The sequence below is a fragment of the Bufo bufo genome, chromosome 8, assembly GCF_905171765.1.
Source record: "Bufo bufo chromosome 8, aBufBuf1.1, whole genome shotgun sequence".
NCBI lineage: Eukaryota > Metazoa > Chordata > Amphibia > Anura > Bufonidae > Bufo > Bufo bufo.
This window is the reverse complement of record NC_053396.1, coordinates 91,537,256-91,559,056: the sequence shown is the minus strand read 5'-3', so window position 1 is coordinate 91,559,056 and position 21,801 is coordinate 91,537,256. Positions and strand designations below refer to the sequence as shown.

Below are 21,801 nucleotides of genomic sequence, written 5' to 3'. Positions count from 1 at the left end.
CTACCAGCGCCGTACATGTTAACATGGAGTCATGGCCGGCAGGTCTCTGCTGTTTCAAACAGCAGAGACCTGCCGCTAATTACCGCGGCCGGCAATAATGTCGATCACGTTAATTAAATCCTTTAGATGCCGTGATCAAGTGAGATCACCTACCGACATCCTCTGTGGCCAATGGGGATGCCGGTAACTGGTTTGAATGCCCTGGGTCTCGCTGAAGAGACCCAGAGTATTCAAACTACAATTCTTATTTTGGCCACCAGATGGCAGGCCAACATAAGAAATGAGCAATAGACAGTAATAGGTCATTTAAAAAAAATACATGATTAAAAATACATAAAAAGTTTAAAATCACCCCCCTTTCCGTATAGTAAAAAAACTAAATCCCAAAAAATATAAACATCATGGATATCATCGCGACCGAAAACGCCCGCACTATTAAGATATAAAAATATTTTTCCAATACGGTGAATGGCGTAAGGGGAAAAAAAAGGGTTAAAATGGCCAATTTGCCATTTTTAAAAGTCACACACTCCAAAATGGTATCAATAAAAACTACAGATTGTCCCGCAAAAAATAAGCCCCCATACAGCTCAGTAGATATAACTATAAAAAGCTATGGGGGTTAGAATATAAAAAACCTATACATATGGGGTATTGTTGTAATCATACTGACCCAGAGAATGAAGGGCATGGGTCAGTTTTGCCGCAAACGAAACGCCGTGGGAACAAAACACATTACTGCTTTCCACTACATTGTATGCCATAGTTAATGGTGGCATTAGAAAGTACAACTTGTCCCGCAAAAATTAAGCCCTCCTACAGCTACATGAACGGAAATATAAAAAAAAGTTATGGCTCAAGGAAAATAGGGAAGAAAAATAAAAATGCAAAAACAAAAAAAAACCTCCAGTAGTGAAGGGGTTAAAGAGGTTCTGTTAGAATTTCCTAGTGAAGGCCACCTCCACCAGCAGATCCCTGACCACTGAACCCTCAGTTACAGTACTGCACATTGCACCAGAAAGCTCCCAGGGTACACATGTACCGCATCCATAGGCCCCACTAACAGTATGTCCTCCTGGCCTCCATCAGACTGGAATAGTTGAGGAGACTCTGCTATATAGGGCGTACGCTGAAGTGCATGTCTGGAAGTGTGATGTAAATGCCTATTAGGACCCACTTATCAACTACAGTAAATGGGCGACTGTGGGAATAAGTCGGAGAATTGTGCTGCTCGTGAGGCCTTCACAGCTCAGCTTATAGGCTTGCGCTGTATAGCTGGAGGGGTGCAGTTTTTGCAGGCGAGACAAAAATTTACCATGTCTTATCTTTAAACTGTGGAAATTTGAGGTAAAATGCATGCAGTTTAGCCATGTGACACACCACCGCTACATGTGAACCTACATGGACAGCCTAGGGCCGCGTTCACATCAGGGTTATTTCCGTTCTTCTGCTCTGATACAGGAACAATGAAAATAACGGAATGCCGGATCACTTATATAAACGGACACAAACGCACCTGACAGACCCCACACCGGTTTCCGCCATGTGACCTGGCATTTTACGGACATGCAACATGCGGCACTACTTAGTCCAGCATCATTAATGGAATCTGCCATGGGGACCCTTAGCGGAGCCTCCGACGCAGAGGTGACTTGGCCTAACTGTGCAGTTTAAAAGATGGATGTCGATAGGATACGCCATAAATGTCCGAGAGGAGAGGACCCCAGACATCTTTACGATGCTGGTGCGAACCTGTCACCATGAAAATGCAATGTAAGCTACAGGCAGCGTCTTATGGAGCAGGAGGAGCTGTGCGGATTGATACATGGTTCTATGGGAAAAGCAGTAATTTATACATATAAATTCCTGATAATTCTGAGCTTTGAAGACAAGGAGGCGGTGCTCTCAGTGATTGACAGCTATCTCTGTATACACAGTCATAGAGGGAAGGCTGTCAGTCACTGGTAGGACCGCCTCCTGGACTTCAATCTCTGTATACACAGTCATAGAGGGAAGGCTGTCAGTCACTGATAGGACCGCCTCCTGGACTTCAATCTCTGTATACACAGTCATAGAGGGAAGGCTGTCAGTCACTGATAGGACCGCCTCCTGGACTTCAATCTCTGTATACACAGTCATAGAGGGAAGGCTGTCAGTCACGGATAGGACCGCCTCCAGGACTTCAATCTCTGTATACACAGTCATAGAGGGAAGGCTGTCAGTCACTGGTAGGACCGCCTCCAGGACTTCAATCTCTGTATAAAAAGTCATAGAGGGAAGGCTGTCAGTCACTGATAGGACCGCCTCCTGGACTTCAATCTCTGTATACACAGTCATAGAGGGAAGGCTGTCAATCACTGGTAGGACCGCCTCCTGGACTTCAATCTCTGTATACACAGTCATAGAGGGAAGGCTGTCAATCACTGGTAGGACCGCCTCCTGGACTTCAAAGCTGAGAATTAGCAGGAATCTAAATGTATAAATTATCCCTAAAACTATATATCAATCTGCTCAGCTCCTCCTGCTCCACAACATGGTGCCTGCAGCTCAGACACCTGGTTCAATGTGACAGGTTCCCTTAAAGGGGTTATCCAATTTCAAGAAACCTTCCCCCCCCCCCCCCCCCCACATATGCAGGGCCCCTCACGCATAATATACTTACCCCACTCCTGGTCCCCGCTGCGGCTTCTCTCTGTACATGAATGAAAACATCCGATGTCTGTGGGAAGTTGGGAACAGCCAATGGCAGGCGGGGATGGGGTTGGAGCCTCCCTAGCATCGCGGGTGACGCCAAGGAGGCTCCATGAGCTGTCCACATCTGTAGTTCCGTTCCCCGGCCCCGCAAAAAAAAAAAAAAGATAGCGCATGTCCTATTCTTGTCCGCAGCCACGGACAAAAACAGACATGTGAATGTACCCTAATCCTGAGCATAAAAAACTAAAAATAGCTGGATAACGTCACATAACCGGAATGCCCCTTTAATGATATTACACAAGGTCCTCATGACATGATTACTACTCTTCTGTGCATGTACGGTAGTGATCATGGCATGGAAACTGGCAGATGCTCTTACTCTGGTGCACAGGATCCAACTAGTTAATACACATTGTATGTGGATAGGAAATGTTCATACAGATTTGAAAAGATAATCCTTGTAGATTGTAAGCTCTTGCGGGTAGAGCCCTCTCTCCTTCTGTACCAGTCTGTATTATGTATGTGCACCCCTTATATGTACAGTGCCATGGAATGAATGGTACTTTAATAATATGGACAAGTTGATTGCAGACCAACATCACTGGATGAAGGGTGTGTGTACTACAGACATGTTGGGTTAGTTAACAGGGGTTGGTAACATATACTCTGGATAGATCATCAGTATCTGATCCTCTGGGGGGGTCGACACCTGGGACCCCCGCAGATCAGCTGTTTGCTTTGAGAAGTCACTGGCGCTCCTGTGTGCGGTGTGGTCTTCTCTCAGCAGATCAAGCACAGCGCCATACATTGTATAGTGGCTGTGCTTGGTATCGCAGCTCAGGTCCATTCACTTCAATGTGACTGAGCGGAGCCAAGGCCACGTGAACGATGAACGCGTCGTCACCTGGCCTAGGAAAAGCTGAAAAAAGGCTGCGGCATTGCCTTCTCGAACAGATCAGAGGATAGGTCATCAGTATTTAAAGGGAACCTGTCATGTGGATATCCGAATATAATCTAACTAATTATTAGGGGTGCACCGAAATTCCGGCAACCGAAAATATCGGCCGAAAATGCACCTAATCCACTTCGGCCGATATTGTTACATATCGGCCGAAAATATGGGGTGTGGGATTTGTCACCCACCATCTGCGGGCGGGCGGTTTACTTTGTCACTGCATCTTAATTTTACCTTACAATCGTGAGGCTCCAGTAACTAACAACTCTGCAGGCAGAGCGGAGGGCGGCGTAACGTCACTTACTCACGTGACGCGCCTGCTCCGCCTCCTTCATTCATAAAGTGGGCGGAGCAGGTGCGTCACGTGAGTAAGTGACGTTACGCCGCCCTCCGCTCTGCCTGCAGAGTTGTTACTGGAGCGTCACGATTGTAAGGTAAAATAAAGATGCAGTGAGTGATGCTGTGAGCAGCAGGGCCGGGGCTGTTATGGGTAGGGGGATCGGTCTATGGCACTGCTATGGGGAGGGGGGATCTGTGCACTGTTATGGGGAGGGGGGATCTGTGCACTGTTATGGGGAGGGGGGATCTGTGCACTGTTATGGGGAAAGGGATCTGTGCACTGTTATGGGGAAAGGGATCTGTGCACTGTTATGGGGAAAGGGATCTGTGCACTGTTATGGGGAAAGGGATCTGTGCACTGTTATGGGGAAAGGGATCTGTGCACTGTTATGCCCATAACAGTGCACATATCCCCTTTCCATAACAGTGCACAGATCCCCCTCTCCATAACAGCGCCACCCACAGATCCCCCTCTCCATAACAGCGCCACCCACAGATCCCCCTCTCCATAACAGCGCCACCCACAGATCCCCCTCTCCATAACAGAGCCACCCACAGATCCCCCTCTCCATAACAGCGCCACCCACAGATCCCCCTCTCCATAACAGCGCCACCCACAGATCCCCCTCTCCATAACAGCGCCACCCACAGATCCCCCTCTCCATAACAGCGCCACCCACAGATCCCCCTCTCCATAACAGCGCCACCCACAGATCCCCCTCTCCATAACAGCGCCACCCACAGATCCCCCTCCCCATAACAGCGCCACCCACAGATCCCCCTCTCCATAACAGCGCCACCCACAGATCCCCCTCTCCATAACAGCGCCACCCACAGATCCCCCTCTCCATAACAGCGCCACCCACAGATCCCCCTCTCCATAACAGCGCCACCCACAGATCCCCCTCTCCATAGCAGCGCCACCCACAGATCCCCCTCTCCATAGCGCCACCCACAGATCCCCCTCTCCATAACAGCGCCACCCACAGATCCCCCTCTCCATAACAGCGCCACCCACAGATCCCCCTCTCCATAACAGCGCCACCCACAGATCCCCCTCTCCATAACAGCGCCACCCACAGATGAATTTCATTCATGAAAAAGAATTATTAATAAAATCATTAAAAAAAAAAGGTCAAGGGCATCCTGAAGTTTCGGTTTCGGACCAGAATTTTCATTTCGGTGCACCCCTACTAATTATATACAATCATTAACTACAAAAAAGTGCCTTAGATGTATTCACTTACTGGTGTGACAGATGGTTACCTCATAATATACACACAAAGATGCCACATGCTAATGAGCTGATTTGAGTCCAGCGTGATGTAATTGAGTCCAGCATGATGTCAGTGAGACCAGTGTTTATTTAATTCAGAGCTATAGCCATAGCCATAACCTGCTGCTGGTTCATATTCAGCAGCAGGTGGGCGGGGAGAGTCACGAGCTCATAAATATTCATGACTTATTATCAGCTGGAGCTTTTCAATACAAGATGTTGGCAGATTGACTTGGTCAATTAAAGATAGTGACCCAGCATTTTGCTAAGAGAATCAGTCACTTATTTATGTTGCCCTTAGTTAGGACACCATAAAACTGGTGACAGGTTCCCTTTAAGATCTCCTTCACACTTGCGTTGTCCGGATCCGGCGTGCACTCCATTTGCCGGAGGTGCCCGCCGGATCCGGAAAAACGCAAGTGAACTGAAAGCATTTGAAGACGGATCCGTCTTCAAAATGCGTTCAGTGTTACTATGGCAGCCAGGACGCTATTAAAGTCCTGGCTGCCATAGTAGTAGTGGGGAGCGGGGGAGCAGTATACTTACAGTCCGTGCGGCTCCTGGGGCGCTCCAGAATGACGTCAGAGCACCCCATGCGATCACGTCATCCATGCGCATGGGGCGCCCTGACGTCACTCTGGAGCGCCCGGGGAGCCGCACGGACGGTAAGTATACTGCTCCCCCGCTCCCCACTACCCTTTAACATGGCTGCCAGGACTTTAGCGTCCTGGCAGCCATGGTAACCACTCTGAAAAAGCTAAACGTCGGATCCGATAATGCGCCGAAACGATGTTTAGCTTAAGGCCGGATCTGGATCAATGCCTTTCAATGGGCATTAATTCCGGATCCGGCCTTGCGGCAAGTGTTCAGGATTTTTGACCGGAGCAAAAAGCGCAGCATGCTGCAATATTTTCTCCGGCCAAAAAACTTTCCGTTCCGGAACTGAAGACATCCTGATGCATCCTGAACGGATTTCTCTCCATTCAGAATGCATTAGGATAAAACGGATCAGGATTCTTCCGGCATAGAGCCCCGACGACGGAACTCTATGCCGGAAGAAAAGAACGCAAGTGTGAAAGAGCCCTTAGTCTTGGAAAACCCCTTTAAGTGGAATGTGCCTTTTATCCTCCCTCGCTTCAGATTTAGAATATGAAGCAATATTTATCAGCAATTTTACATGGAATAAAAACAAATGATGTAGGTATATTTGAGGTGAACCTTTAGACTGGAGTTACTATGCGCACAGTATGTGCCGAACAGCTCTGTTGGTATGGCTGCCTCACTAGTTAACATGATTGGTATATCTACAGTTGTCTTACCTGACATTTGCTTTATGTTATTTATTGAATTCCTTTATATGCTGGTTTATAGCGCATATGCCTATTTGTGGCAACTCAGTGGACCTGTGTGTGTTGGTTATACATATTCTATTGCATACCGCACTTTGTCTTCATTGTATACAATTTTTAATGTGTGTCTGTTTGTGTGTCTAATAAACTTTATATACATTTTAATATTGATTCATTGTTGGATGTGCATTCGTGGGGTGGCTCTTTTGACTCTCTCTTGGGTCAGGTTATTTGTCATATGCTCGTTCGCCACCCTTTGCACTCCTTGGATTATTTGGTGTGCCCCCTGTCTCTTAATATGCGCACAGTATGAAAATGACGCAAAGTAATAAATTTGGCGCAAGTCCATTGTAGTTGAGCCCATTTCAGTTAAAGGATTCCTGGAGTGGAGTTTCAACTTTTTAAAAAGTTGCACCTCATAAATGTGCCACTAAACTGATTCACACCAAATTTTCACTCCAAATCTGAAGGTGGCGCTGGACGGCGCAGTGCTCAAAAAGTCACACAATTCTTGCACAAGCGACACAAAAAAAGTCACAATTAATGCTTAGCGAATGGGGTTCGGACTGCTGTATCGTGAGGCTACTTTCACACTAGCATTTTAGCTTTCCGGTATTGAGATCAGTCATAGGGGCTCAAAACCAGAAAAAAACGCTTCCATTTTGTCCTCATTCGTTGTCAATGGGGACAAAACTGAACGGATTGCTCCACAATGCATTCCGTTCTCATACCGAAGAGCAAACCGCAACATGTTGTAGTTTGCTTTCCAGCCTGTGATGCGGAGCAAGACGGCATGACCCCCAATGCAAGTCAATGGGAACGGATCCGTTTTCTCTGCCTCAATTGACTTTCAGTGGCATACATGACGGATCCATCTTGGCAATGGTAAAGACAATACAACCGGATCTGTTCATAACGGATGCAGATGGTCGTATTATCAGTAACGGAAGCGTTTTTGCTAAACCCTTTCGGATCCAGTAAAAACGCTAGTGTGAAAGTAGCCTAACCCGATTAGCTTGAAAACTTCATTCACAATATAGCCTCCGTACCATTGTAAAATGTACGGGCTCCGCAATCTTGCTGCAAATATCACAAGACTCCATGACATGACACCGGTTATGCGCATAAATTATAGTGTCAAAATCTGAAGCTGAACTCGGCTTTGTGCCTCATTAATGAAGCAGAGTTCAGCTTCGGGTTTTGACACTGTAATTTATGCACATAACCGAAGTGTCAAGTCATAAACGTGAGACGAAGCAAGTCTCGTGATATTTACAGCAAGACCGCAAAGACCTCCGGAGCCCAGAAATGTTACGGTAATATATACGGTAGGCTATATTGTTAATCTGAATCACTCAACACTAGTCACAATGCTCGAATAAGCAACTTTTTGAAGCCAGAAAACTTGAGTGCAGGGCTTGATAAATTCCACCCCAAAATAAAGGCCTCATTCACACGACCACATGTATTTTGAGGTCTGCAAACCGCAAATCCACAAAATACAGATACCAGCCATATGCATCCCGCAATCTCCACAGGCCCCATTGTCAAAAAGCCTATTCTTGTCCACAAAACAGAGAATAGGACATGTTCTATTTTTTGCGGGATAGACACTGTGTGCTGTCCACATTTCTTGCCGCAAAAAAAGTGGATGTGGAAAACTATACGGTTGTGTGTGTGATGCCTAAAGCCTTATGCACAAAACCATATGTATTCTGCAGTCTGCAAATGACAGAACCGCATTATATAGATTATTATATATTATATCAATTCGATACCGGGATTTGCCATTTACCAAGACTAGGCTGCGCAGCCTAGTATCAGAGAACATGGAGCACGCTGCTGTCAGTGCACGCCATGTTCCCTCAGCAGCACAGGGGAGAAGGAGTGTGCTGCCGCTGCCACCAGTGACAAGTGAGAGGGGGGGAGGAGAGGACGGCTGTGGCCACTGCGCCACCAATGAAGATAAGTAACTCATCAAATACAAATACAGGAGGCAGAAACACATAGCCTGCACCCGACCTCTATGACAGGGAGCTGCGATCAGCGGCAGTTAAGCCCTCAGGTCCCGCACCTGAGGGGTTAGCTGCCGCTGATCCCTGTCATAGAGGTCGGGTGCAGGCTATGTGTTTCTGCTGCTGGCCCCCCGTATTTGTATTAATTGTTTAAAAACATTGGTGGCACAGTGCGCCCCCCCCCCCCCCACCACCCCCAGTATTAAATCATTGGTGGTGCAGTGCGCCCCCCCCCCCCCACACACACACAAGCACCCCAGTATTAAATCATTGGTGGCAGTGGCCACAGGGTCCCCTCCACCCTCTATATTGGTGGTGCAGTGGCAGTTGTTTACACTGCTGGGGCTCTGATCGGTTACTATGGCAGCCAGGATGCTACTGAAGCCCTGGCTGCCATAGTGAGCTCCCTGCTACTGTGTGTACTATGGACAGGGCAGCAGGGAGCGTGTAAGATCCTATTCACCCTAATAGAGCTCTATCAGGGTGAATAGGACAAGGGACGAAAAGATCCCAGGTTCTAGCCCCTAAGGGGGGAAATAGTTATTAAAGTAAATAAAAGTAAAAAAAAAAAACACCCCCCTAAGTATAAATCACCCCCTTTCCCAATTCTACATAATAAATATATAAACAATAAACATATTACATATCGCCACTTCCGAAAAAGTCCAAACTATTAAAAAATATCTCCTATGCGGTGAGCGCCATAACAGAATTTTTTTTTTTATAAAAACTGCGTGATTCGCCATTTTTTTGTCACCTTGTCCCCCCAAAAAATAGGACAGGACTGTTCTATTATGGGCCGGATGAAAATGAGGAATGCACACAGCTTTTTTAGGTTTTTATTTTTTTGCGTGGTATCGAATGGTATTGAGTATCGCAATACTTTTTTATGATATCGAAATCGAATCAAAATTTTGGTACCATGACAACCCTAGTGGTGAATGCAGGCTATTATAGCCATGTGATAAAGTACAGGGAAGATCAGCCATATTGGACTGGACTTTATCACCTGGCTATAACAGCCTGCGGTGCATTCACTCCAGACCCTCCCAGGGCTAACTAACCCTATCCTGGAGCGAGGGACTGGAGGAAGGGCAGTGATGTTATTTACATGGGACTGTATGTTGGAGGGACTAGATGGAGGGGGTGATGTTATTTACCTGGGACTGTACGTAGGAAGGGCAGTGATGTTACTTACATGGGACTGTATGTTGGAGAAGCTCATGGGAGGGGAGAGATGTTATTTAGGCTAGTAATGGTTCTCCTTCATAACTGCCCTCCTCGGGGCTCATTCACACCACTATTTATTTCTGTCGTTTGGCTCCATTAGATGAGCGGAACAACAAAAATAGAGGTTCCGGACGGGCCCATAACTGACAGGATCAGAGCTAGACAGACTCCATTGACTATGATGGAGTCCATCCAAGTTTCCATTCAGGGTCCTGTTTTGTTACCAGACACAAGTCCTGCATGCAGGGTTTTTTATGTCCGGCCGTTATGTCATAATCTGCGATAGAGATACCGAATGGAGCCTTCAACGCAGATGTGAACAAGCCCTTAACATTATGTAGGCCTCCGTATTATGTATTTGAATTCCTGCAGCTTTCGTACTCCTCCTTGGCCAAAATACTCCTCAAAAACGGTAAGGAGTATTTATACTCTTCTGGAAAAAATGTAGTGCGACCTCTGGTCGTGTGCATGAGGCCTGAACGGTCATGCTGCAGATTTCAAACCCGCAACGCAGGTCAATTCACACTGCAGATTTTTCTTAAAGAGATCTGTCACCACGAAATGCAGGCGATCTGCAGGCAGCGTGTTATAGCGGAGGAGGAGGTGTAATCAGCGACTGATAGCATTCTCTGTGTAAGGGTCCATTCACACGTCCGTAAATGTGTCCCCACCCGTTCTGCAATTCTGTGGATTGGGTGTGGACCCATTCATTCTCTATGGGGCAGGAATGGATGCAGACAGCACACAGTGTGCTGTCCGCATCCGCATTTCCGGAGCGTGCCCCCAATCTTCCGGTCCGCGGCTCCGGAAAAAAAAAAATAGAACATGTCCTATTCTTCTCTGCAATTGCGGACAAGAATAGGAAGTTCTATGGGGGTGCCGGCCGGGTGTATTGCCGATCCGCAATGCACTACAGACGTGTGAATGGACTCTAAGGCCTCCTGCACACGACCATATGGCTTTTTCAGTGTTTTGCGGTCCGTTTTTCATGGATCCATTGTTCCGCTTTTTGTTTCCGTTGTGTTTCCGTTTCTGTTCCGTTTTTCAGTATTGCATATACAGTATACAGTAATTACATAGATAAAATTGGGCTGGGCATAACATTTTCAATAGATGGTTCCGCAAAAAACGGAGCGGAAACGGAAGACATACAGATGCATTTCCGTATCTGTTCTGTTTTTTTTGCAGACCCATTGACTTGAATGGAGCCACGGAACGTGATTTGCGGGTAATAATAGGACATGCTCTATCTTTCAAGGGAACAGAAATACGGAAACGGAATGCATACAGAGTACATTCAGTTTTTTTTTGCGGAACCATTGAAATGAATGGTTCCGTATACGGACCGTATACGGAACGCAAAAAACGGCCAGTAAACAGGGGGAAAAAACGGTCGTGTGCAGGAGGCCTAATGGTGGGTTTAGTGGAAACAACCGCCTTGCCAATTATCAGGAATGAATGCTATGCTCGTTCCCGATAATCGGTCCTTCTAAGGGTTGGCTGCACACTGTGCAGAAAATCGGCAAGAAGTCTGCGCCAAAAAACGCACATAAACCCACACTATATCGTGTTTTCTATGAAGATTTCTGGATTTTCTGCAAATCTCCCCTTCTATTGAAAAGGATGAAATCCACACAAAAAACTGCAACAATCGATATGCTGCAGATTTTAAAATCCGCACAGCAGGTCAATGTCCGCACCTAAGAAAAGAAGCAAATGTATGTGAGATTTGTCTAATCTCATACACTTTGCTGTACCGTATCGCAAAAAACGGAAACGACTCAATTTCTGTATGTCTGTCCAGCAAAAAAAAAATAGAACATGTTCCTATTACTGTCCGCGTACAGACAAGGAAAGGACTGTTCTATTAGGGGCCAGCTGTTCCGCAAAACACTGAATGCACACAGACGTCATCTGTATTTTTTGCAGATCCGTGTTTTGCGGTAGTGTGCATGAGCCCTTACGCTGCAGTTTTTCCGCATGAAAAGAGCGTAGTGCAGCCACACTAAGGCCGCCTGCACACGTTGTGGAATACGTGCAGTGAATTGGCGAAGATTCCCGTGCTGAAAAAACTACCAGTAAAGTGTGAGAGATTACATAAATTTTATGTAAACTTTGCAGATTTTTTCCGTGTGGAATTTGACCTGCATTGTGGATTTCAAAATCTGCAGCATGTCAATTATGTTTGCGGTTTTAGCTGCGGATTTCACCCTTTTCAATGGAAGAGTGAGATCTGCGGCAAAACCGCACCAAGAACTGCGGTTAGACATTGCGGATTTTGGTGCGGATATTCTGCACAAAGCACAAAAATACAGATGGAAATGTGTGCGTTCACCCGCACCTGTGTGCAGATAGCCTACAGGTGCAGCACACCGTGCTGTGTACACAGCGATCTGCTGCCTAGAAGCGATCGCAGCAGCCATTGCTCATCCCCGCACAGTGGAGGTGATCGGTTTATGTAAATACAGCTTTTCTCCTCCGCTGATGAGCGGGCAATTATTGGGAAGGAAGGAGTCTCCATACAGAGATAGCTGTCAGTCACTGATAACACCTGCTCCTCTTCTACAACCTGCGCTGCATTTCATGGTGACCAGTTCTCTTTACGGTGCGCGGAAATGAGAATTCTTAGGCCCCTTTCACACGGGCGAGTTTTCCGCGCGGGTGCAATGCGTGAGGTGAACTCATTGCTCCCACACTCAATCTAGACCCATTCACTTCAATGGGGCTGTGCACACAAGCGGTGATTTTCACGCATCACTTATGTGTTGCGTGAAAATCACAGCATTCTCCATAGTGTGCGTTTTTCATGCAACGCAGGCCCCATAGAAGTGAATGGGGGTGCGTGAAAATCGCATCGCATCCGCAAGCAAGTGCGGATGCGGTGTGATTTTCACACATGGGTTCTAGGTGATGATCGGGATGGGCATTCTTAACCACCTCCGGACCGCCTAACGCAGATTCGCGTTCCGGAGGTGGCAGCCCTGCGCAGAGTCACGCATATATGCGTCATCTCGTGCGAGCCGAGATTTCCTGTGAACGCGCGCACACAGGCGCGCGCGCTCACAGGAACGGAAGGTAAGAGAGTTGATCTCCAGCCTGCCAGCGGCGATCGTTCGCTGGCAGGCTGGAGATGTGTTTTTTTTAACCCCTAACAGGTATATTAGACGCTGTTTTGATAACAGCGTCTAATATACCTGCTACCTGGTCCTCTGGTGGTCCCCTTTGTTTGGATCGACCACCAGAGGACACAGGCAGCTCAGTAATATGTTGCACCAAGCACCACTACACTACACCCCCCCCCCTGTCACTTATTAACCCCTTATTCACCCTTGATCACCCCATATAGACTCCCTGATTGAATACCTTGGGGTGTCTTCTTTCCAAAATGGGGTCACATGTGGGGTATTTATACTGCCCTGGCATTCTAGGGGCCCCAAAGCGTGAGAAGAAGTCTGGTATCCAAATGTCTAAAAATGCCCGCATAAAAGGAATTTGGGCACCTTTGCGCATCTAGGCTGCAAAAAAGTGTCACACATGTGGTATCGCCGTACTCAGGAGAAGTTGGGGAATGTGTTTTGGGGTGTCATTTTACATATACCCATGCTGGGTGAGAGAAATATCTTGGTCAAATGCCAACTTTGTATAAAAAAAATGGGAAAAGTTGTCTTTTGCCAAGATATTTCTCTCACCCAGCATGGGTATATGTAAAATGACACCCCAAAACACATTCCCCAACTTCTCCTGAATACGGCGATACCACATGTGTGACACTTTTTTGCAGCCTAGGTGGGCAAAGGGGCCCAAATTCCAAAGAGCACCTTTAGGATTTCACAGGTCATTTACCTACTTACCACACATTAGGCCCCTGGAAAATGCCAGGGCAGTATAACTACCCCACAAGTGACCCCATTTTGGAAAGAAGACACCCCAAGGTATTCCGTGAGGGGCATGGCGAGTTTCTAGAATTTTTTATTTTTTGTCACAAGTTAGTGGAAAATGATGAATTTTTTTTTTTCCCATGAACTCACTATGCCCATCAGCGAATACCTTGGGGTGTCTTCTTTCCAAAATGGGGTCACTTGTGGGGTAGTTATACTGCCCTGGCATTCTAGGGGCCCAAATGTGTGGTAAGGCGTTTGAAATCAAATTCTGTAAAAAATGACCAGTGAAATCCGAAAGGTGCTCTTTGGAATATGGGCCCCTTTGCCCACCTAGGCTGCAAAAAAGTGTCACACATGTGGTATCTCCGTATTCAGGAGAAGTTGGGGAATGTGTTTTGGGGTGTCATTTTACATATACCCATGCTGGGTGAGAGAAATATCTTGGCAAAAGACAACTTTTCCCATTTTTTTATACAAAGTTGTCTTTTGCCAAGATATTTCTCTCACCCAGCATGGGTATATGTAAAATGACACCCCAAAACACATTCCCCAACTTCTCCTGAATACGGAGATACCACATGTGTGACACTTTTTTGCAGCCTAGGTGGGCAAAGGGGCCCACATTCCAAAGAGCACCTTTCGGATTTCACCGGCCATTTATTACAGAATTTGATTTCAAACTCCTTACCACACATTTGGGCCCCTAGAATGCCAGGGCAGTATAACTACCCCACAAGTGACCCCATTTTGGAAAGAAGAGACCCCAAGGTATTCGCTGATGGGCATAGTGAGTTCATAGAAGTTTTTATTTTTTGTCACAAGTTAGTGGAATATGAGACTTTGTAAGAAAAAATAAAAATAAAAATCATCATCATTTTCCGCTAACTTGTGACAAAAAATAAAAAGTTCTATGAACTCACTATGCCCATCAGCGAATACCTTAGGGTGTCTACTTTCCGAAATGGGGTCATTTGTGGGGTAGTTATACTGTCTGGGCATTGTAGAACCTCAGGAAACATGACAGGTGCTCAGAAAGTCAGAGCTGCTTCAAAAAGCGGAAATTCACATTTTTGTACCATAGTTTGTAAACGCTATAACTTTTACCCAAACCATTTTTTTTTTTACCCAAACATTTTTTTTTTTCCATCAAAGACATGTAGAACAATAAATTTAGAGCAAAATTTATATATGGATCTCGTTTTTTTTGCAAAATTTTACAACTGAAAGTGAAAAATGTCATTTTTTTGCTAAAAAATCGTTAAATTTCGATTAATAACAAAAAAAGTTAAAATGTCAGCAGCAATGAAATACCACCAAATGAAAGCTCTATTAGTGAGAAGAAAAGGAGGTAAAATTCATTTGGGTGGTAAGTTGCATGACCGAGCAATAAACGGTGAAAGTAGTGTAGGTCAGAAGTGTAAAAAGTGGCCTGGTCTTTCAGGGTGTTTAAGCCATGGGGGCTGAGGTGGTTAATACAGAATGTAAATGAGGGATGGAGGGGTTAAAAAAATTAAAATAATTAAACTCACCTCATCCACTTGTTCGCGAAGCCCGACTCGTCTTCTTTCTTCTTCTTTGATGACCTGGGAGGAAAAGGACCTTTGGTGACATCACTGCGGTGATGGACCATGTGATGAGAGCAGCGACGTCACCAAAGGTCCTTTTCCTCCCAGGTCATCAAAGAAGAAGAAAGAAGACGAGTCGGGCTTCGCGAACAAGTGGATGAGGTGAGTTTAATTATTTTTATTTTTTTAACCCCTCCATCCCTCATTTACTTAGCATTCTGTATTAAGAATGCTATTATTTTCCGTTATAACACATTAAAACGCTTTGCACTCGTGGGGAAAAAAAATTGCGCATTTTCCTGCGACGCACCCACATTCTATCTGGCCCTCACACGCGACGCCTGTGTGAAAGAGGCCTTAGGCCCCTTTCACACGAGCCAGTTTTCCACGCGGGTGCAATGTGCGACATGAACGCATAGCACCCACACCGAATCCTGACCCATTCATTTCAATGTGTCTGTGTACATAAGCGGTTTTTTTCACGCATCAGTTCTGCGTTGCGTGAAAAAACACAGCATGTTCTATATTCTGTATTATTCATGCCCCATAGAAGTGAATGGGGCTTCAGTGAAAAACGCATTGCATCTGGAACCAAGTGCGGGTGCGATGCGTTTTTCACTGATGGTTGCTAAGAGATGTTGTTTGTAAACCTTCAGTTTTTTATCAAGCGCATGAAAACGCATCGAAACGCATTGCACCCGCGCGGAAAAACTTGAACAACTGAACGCAATCGCAGACAAAACTGACTGAACTTGCAAAATGGTGCGAGTTTCACTGAACGCACCCGGAGCCAATCCATCATGCTCGTGTGAAAGGGGCCTTAAAGGGGTTTTCAGGGATTTACATATTAATGACCTATACTTAGGACAGGTAATTGATATGAGATCGGGGGGGGTCCAACTCCCGCTGATCAGCTTTAAAATGACATTGCGACGCTCCGTATAGTCCATATAACGTGACGTTCATCAGTCACACGGGCTAGGAACAGGCTCAGCACCATTGAAGTGAGCGCCACAGCTTCCTCAAACAGCTGATCTGATCTCCTACTGGTGACCTATTCTGAAGGCCATCAACATCAAACCCCCGGATAACCCCTTTAATAGATGAGGTCCTCTGTTGGGGATGCTCATCTCTTGGCCAGAGGGGAGAACGCTTACAAAAATCTTTACAGGTCCTCAGGACAGCTCATCAATATCTGATCAGTGGTCCCACTTCTAGCACCCGCTGATGAACAGCTGTTTGAAGAGCTTGCCGCCTCCTCTAGGTCAGAAAAGAACGGCGAGCCTGGTTCCTCTACTGTGTCGGATACCGAAGCGCATAGCTCGAGACATTAGGAGAAGACACGGCCAGGCGTGATGAATTTCAAGACAAAGTGCGGAGGGCTCAGCGATTGCAGAGAGAGCGGAGCCTCTAGGTGTAATGACAACGCCCCTGTTGCTCCTAGAGGCTCATTTGCAGATATTAAAGTGTAACTGTCATATTTTCTTTTATTTGCTAGTTTATTAGAGTTAGGCATGTATACCTGAGTGAGTCTGTCAATGATTGCCAAAACATCTGTAATTACCTTATAATAACAGCTTTCATTAATGTCCTCTGTCCCTTTCCACTGCTTCCTTATAAGGCCTCTTTCACACTTGCGTTGTTGGGATCCGGCATGCACTTCCGTTGCCGGAGGTGCCTGCCGGATCCGGAAAAACGCAAGTGTACTGAAAGCATTTGAAGACGGAACCGTCTTCCAAATGCTTTCAGTGTTACTATGGCACCCAGGACGCTATTAAAGTCCTGGTTGCCATAGTAGTAGTGGGGAGCGGGGGAGCGGTATACTTACAGTCCGTGCGGCTCCCGGGGCGCTCGAGAATGACGTCAGAGCGCCCCATGCGCATGGATGACGTGATCCATGTGATCACGTGATCCATGCGCTTGGGGCGCCCTGACGTCACTCTGGAGCGCCCGGGGAGCCGCACGGACGGTAAGTATGCTGCTCCCCTGCTCCCCGCTACACTTACCATGGCTGTCAGGACTTTAGCGTCCCGGCAGCCATGGTAACTATTCAGAAAAAGCTAAATGTCGGATGCGGCAATGCGCCGAAACGACGTTTAGCTTAAGGCCGGATCCGGATTAATGCCTTTCAATGGGCATTGATCCCGGATCCGGCCTTGCGGCAAGTCTTCAGGATTTTTGGCCGGAGCAAAAAGCGCAGCATGCTGCGGTATTTTCTCCGGCCAAAAAACGTTCCGTACCGGAACTGAAGACATCCTGATGCATCCTGAACGGATTACTCTCCATTCAGAATGCATTAGGATAATCCTGATCAGTATTCTTCCGGCATAGAGTCCCGACGACGGAACTCTATGCCGGAAGACAATAACGCAAGTGTGAAAGAGCCCTAAGACAGTTGCTAGGGCTGGACTGTCTCTGGGTAGGAAGACGGAGGGGCGGTCCTCACACTGCATGCCTGCATTAGGCTTCAGAGTGAGGAGGCGTGTCTCAGTAATCCAATCTGATTGGCTGGCACCAAGCTGCTGGCTACAGCAAGTGTGTATGTGAAGTGAGGGAAAGCAGTTTTGGCCTCAGAGAACTGGCAGAGGAGCCATCTTGATAAGATCCTCATAATGTAGAATTCAAAACAGCCGTAACTAAGGGGAAAACTCAAGGAAAACAGTGGTGAGTGAAGAAACTAAAGATTGCTTTATGCATAATGATGCTGCAGCAGTAACATATGCTACAATAGATTTTTTTTATGAAAATATGACAGTTATCCTTTAAAACATAATTTTTCTCAGCATTGAGGGCACATATGAACATGGGACCAACACAGATGCCTTCAGCTGCCAAGGCCACATGTAACAGGTCAACCAGTGTCATAGGTACAAATCTGCTGACAGGGGCCCTTTAAGACTTACAGAGATACCCGGGCAGACATGTGTCCCTGCCTCCTGGCCATATGTGGTGAGGTTGGTTGAGGTCAGCAGGATGCCATGCCTGGCTGTGGCCACTGAACACCTGCAATAACTGACAAGGAATGACTCTGCCATTCCCCAGATCTTCTCTGGCACAATCATGCCCGCTCATAGGTGGTAGGGCTGTCCACCCGTTATATCTGTATTGTACGTATTTCCGCGAGCTTCACTCCATGCCTCAGCTCTGTTATATACAGGTGTAGTACAGGCCAACAGGGGTTGCAGCTGTGACGTCACACCCCTCACCCAGCGTCACTGTGTAGTGTCAGGGTGACAGGGGTTACAACTGTGACATCACACCAATCACCCTGTGTCACTGTGTAGTGTCAGGGTGACAGGGGTTACAGCTGTGACATCACACCCCTCACCCGGCGTCACTGTGTAGTGTCAGGGTGACAGGGGTTACAGCTGTGACATCACACCAATCACCCTGCGTCACTGTGTAGTGTCAGGGTAACAGGGGTTACAACTGTGACATCACACCCCTCACCCTGCGTCACTGTGTAGTGTCAGGGTAACAGGGGTTACAACTGTGACATCACACCCCTCACCCAGGGTCACTGTTCAGGCTGACAGGGGTTACAGCTGTGACGTCACACCCCTCACCCTGCGTCACTGTGTAGTGTCAGGGTGACAGGGGTTACAGCTGTGACATCACACCAATCACCCTGCGTCACTGTGTAGTGTCAGGGTAACAGGGGTTACAACTGTGACATCACACCCCTCACCCAGGGTCACTGTTCAGGCTGACAGGGGTTACAGCTGTGACGTCACACCCCTCACCCTGCGTCACTGTGTAGTGTCAGGGTGACAGGGGTTACAACTGTGACATCACACCACTCACCCTGCGTCACTGTGTAGTGTCAGGGTGACGGGTTACAACTGTGACGTCACACCACTCACCCTGCATCACTGTGTAGTGTCAGGGTGACAGGGGTTACAGCTGTGACATCACACCAATCACCCTGCGTCACTGTGTAGTGTCAGGGTGACGGGTTACAACTGTGACATCACACCAATCACCCAGCGTCACTGTGTAGTGTCAGGGTGACAGGGGTTACAGCTGTGACATCACACCCCTCACCCAGCGTCACTGTGTAGTGTCAGGGTGACAGGGGTTACAACTGTGACATCACACCCCTCACCCTGCGTCACTGTGTAGTGTCAGGGTGACAGGGGTTACAGCTGTGACGTCACACCAATCACCCTGTGTCACTGTGTAGTGTCAGGCCAACAGGGGTTACAACTGTGACATCACACCAATCACCCTGCGTCACTGTGTAGTGTCAGGGTAACAGGGGTTACAACTGTGACATCACACCCCTCACCCAGGGTCACTGTTCAGGCTGACAGGGGTTACAGCTGTGACGTCACACCCCTTACCCTGCGTCACTGTGTAGTGTCAGGGTGACAGGGGTTACAGCTGTGACATCACACCCCTCACCCAGGGTCACTGTGTAGTGACAGGGGTTACAGCTGTGACGTCACACCACTCACCCTGCGTCACTGTGTAGTGTCTGCGGGCAGATATTTATAGCTATGACGTCACCCCCATCACTGACCGATCACCCAGCGATTAGAACTGTATAAGGATCAGCCGGGATCACCGGAGCCCCCCCACTGCCGCACCCGGCCCCGGCATATCCACTTGGCCACAGTCCTCCGCTGTCCCCACACAACCACTCCCGGAGCCGTCACTCACCGCTCTGCTCCCCAAGGAAGACCAGCTTGAATTTTCTCAGGGGGTTTCCGAACTCTCCGCCGGTCGAGGTCATGATGATGCAGGAGCCGAATCACCGACCTGGAGCAGAACCGACCAGAACCGAGGAGCGAGCGAGCACGCACACCAGGCCGAGCGCGTGCTGCTAACGTGATGGGGAGGGAGGGGCCGTGCGCGCTCCCGAGGCAGGAGCCGCCATATTGGTATACCCAGGGGAGTGAGGCCCTGAGCCTGATGGGAGCGGCTGACACTCTGTGTCCAGTGACGGTGCAGAGCAGTGCCCGCCATGATTAGTCTACTTAGTTTCTTATCATTTGTATTTTTTTTTTTTTATGGACTTTGAGGAGACCTTATCACCAATAATAAAAAGGTGAAGTGAGCTGGCCTCAAAGTAAATCAAAACTGCAATAAAATACAAAGAAAGGGGCATAAAAGTGGGCAAAAAGGTGCAATTTAGGGAATTCGGGTCTGTCTCATTTACCATTTTCTAGAAAATGGCCTAAATGTAAGACAGCAAGGAAGCTGTCTTACATTTAGAAGGTGCGGTGGACAAAGCTATGCAGAGGCCTGCTCCTAGCTATAGGGGACATACAGGGGCGTAGCTAGAGGGGGTGCAGAGGTAGCAGTCGCTACAGGGCTCAGGGGCCCAAAGACCCTTGTGCCACATAAGACACTGGCATTATAGAAAGTGCTCGCTGGTCAATTTACACCTCTGGCTGGAGGGAAGGGGCTAGGTCAAGAATTTGGCATGAGGGGGTGCCCTTTCAATGTTTGCCTCAGGCAGCAGGAAGGCTATGTGCTCCCCTGCCCCTTTCCAACAAGCACTGAGGGAAGGGGGGCCCAAGCTGAACTCTTGCACTAGGGGCCATGAGCTTTTAGATACGCCCCTGCCCCCATAGTATTTATGGCCATCTTTAGTGAATATATGAGAGAGGCAGTGAGGGCAGGGCAGAGTGAGGAACATCTTCAGTAATTCAAAGGAGAAAATTATCCAGCTCACCATAAGCGTTCGGTGCACGGAGAGGACCGGACCTGTCCCTTGTATAATCAGAAAATAATAGAAAGTTCTCCAGCATCCATCAGTGTTGATCGTCTTTATTGTAGATCACTATAAACGTACATACTTCAATCTTCACCACCCTCCACCACAGGTTAACCTATGGTGGAGGGTGGTGAAGATTGAAGTATGTACGTTTATACCTATCTACAATAAAGACGATCAACACTGATGGATGCTGGAGAACTTTCTATTCTTTTCTGAGGAACATCTTCACTATTCTCTGAACAGTGAAGACAGGCAGCTCACTGCTCAGTGTTTTCATAAAAAAATCCCAAATCAATAAATTATATAAAAAAAAGTGCTCATTATCACTTGCCCTACACATGCCCTGTGGAGGTCACTGTTAAAGGGACGGGCACTGTGGAGGTCACTGTTAAAGGGGCCGGCACTGTGGAGGTCACTGTTAAAGAGGCGGGTACTGTGGAGGTCACTGATAAAGGGGCGGGCACTGTGGAGGTCACTGTTAAAGGGGTGGGCACAGTGGAGGTCACTGATAAAGGGGCGGGCACTGTGGAGGTCACTGTTAAAGGGGCGGGCACTGTGAAGGTCACTGTTAAAGGGGCGGGCACTATGGATGTTACTGTTAAAGGGTCAGGACGCTGTGGAGGTCACTGTTAAAGGGGCGGACACTGTGGAGGTTACTGTTAAGGGGGCAGGGGTCACTATTAAAGGGGCAACTGCTGTGGAGGTCACTTTTAAGGCAGCAGGGTACTGTGAGGTCACTGTTAAGGCAGCGGGGTACTGTTGAGGTCACTGT

The 21,801-nt window shown here is 47.5% G+C and overlaps 1 protein-coding gene across 4 annotated transcripts in view; it reads right to left on the bottom strand.

The window, feature by feature from the left end:
* Positions 1–20,114, bottom strand: part of RAB41 (RAB41, member RAS oncogene family) — a 49,824-nt gene extending 29,710 nt beyond the window's left edge. For all 4 annotated transcript variants that reach the window (XR_005780732.1, XM_040442293.1, XM_040442294.1 and 1 more), the window contains exon 1: positions 19,967–20,114. Coding sequence is in view for 3 of the 4 variants with exons in the window: in XM_040442293.1 (XP_040298227.1) it covers positions 19,967–20,039 (73 nt within the window). In the remaining variant the exon portion in view is untranslated. The remainder of the gene's footprint in view (positions 1–19,966) is intronic.
* Between the last annotated feature and the right edge of the window lie 1,687 nt (positions 20,115–21,801).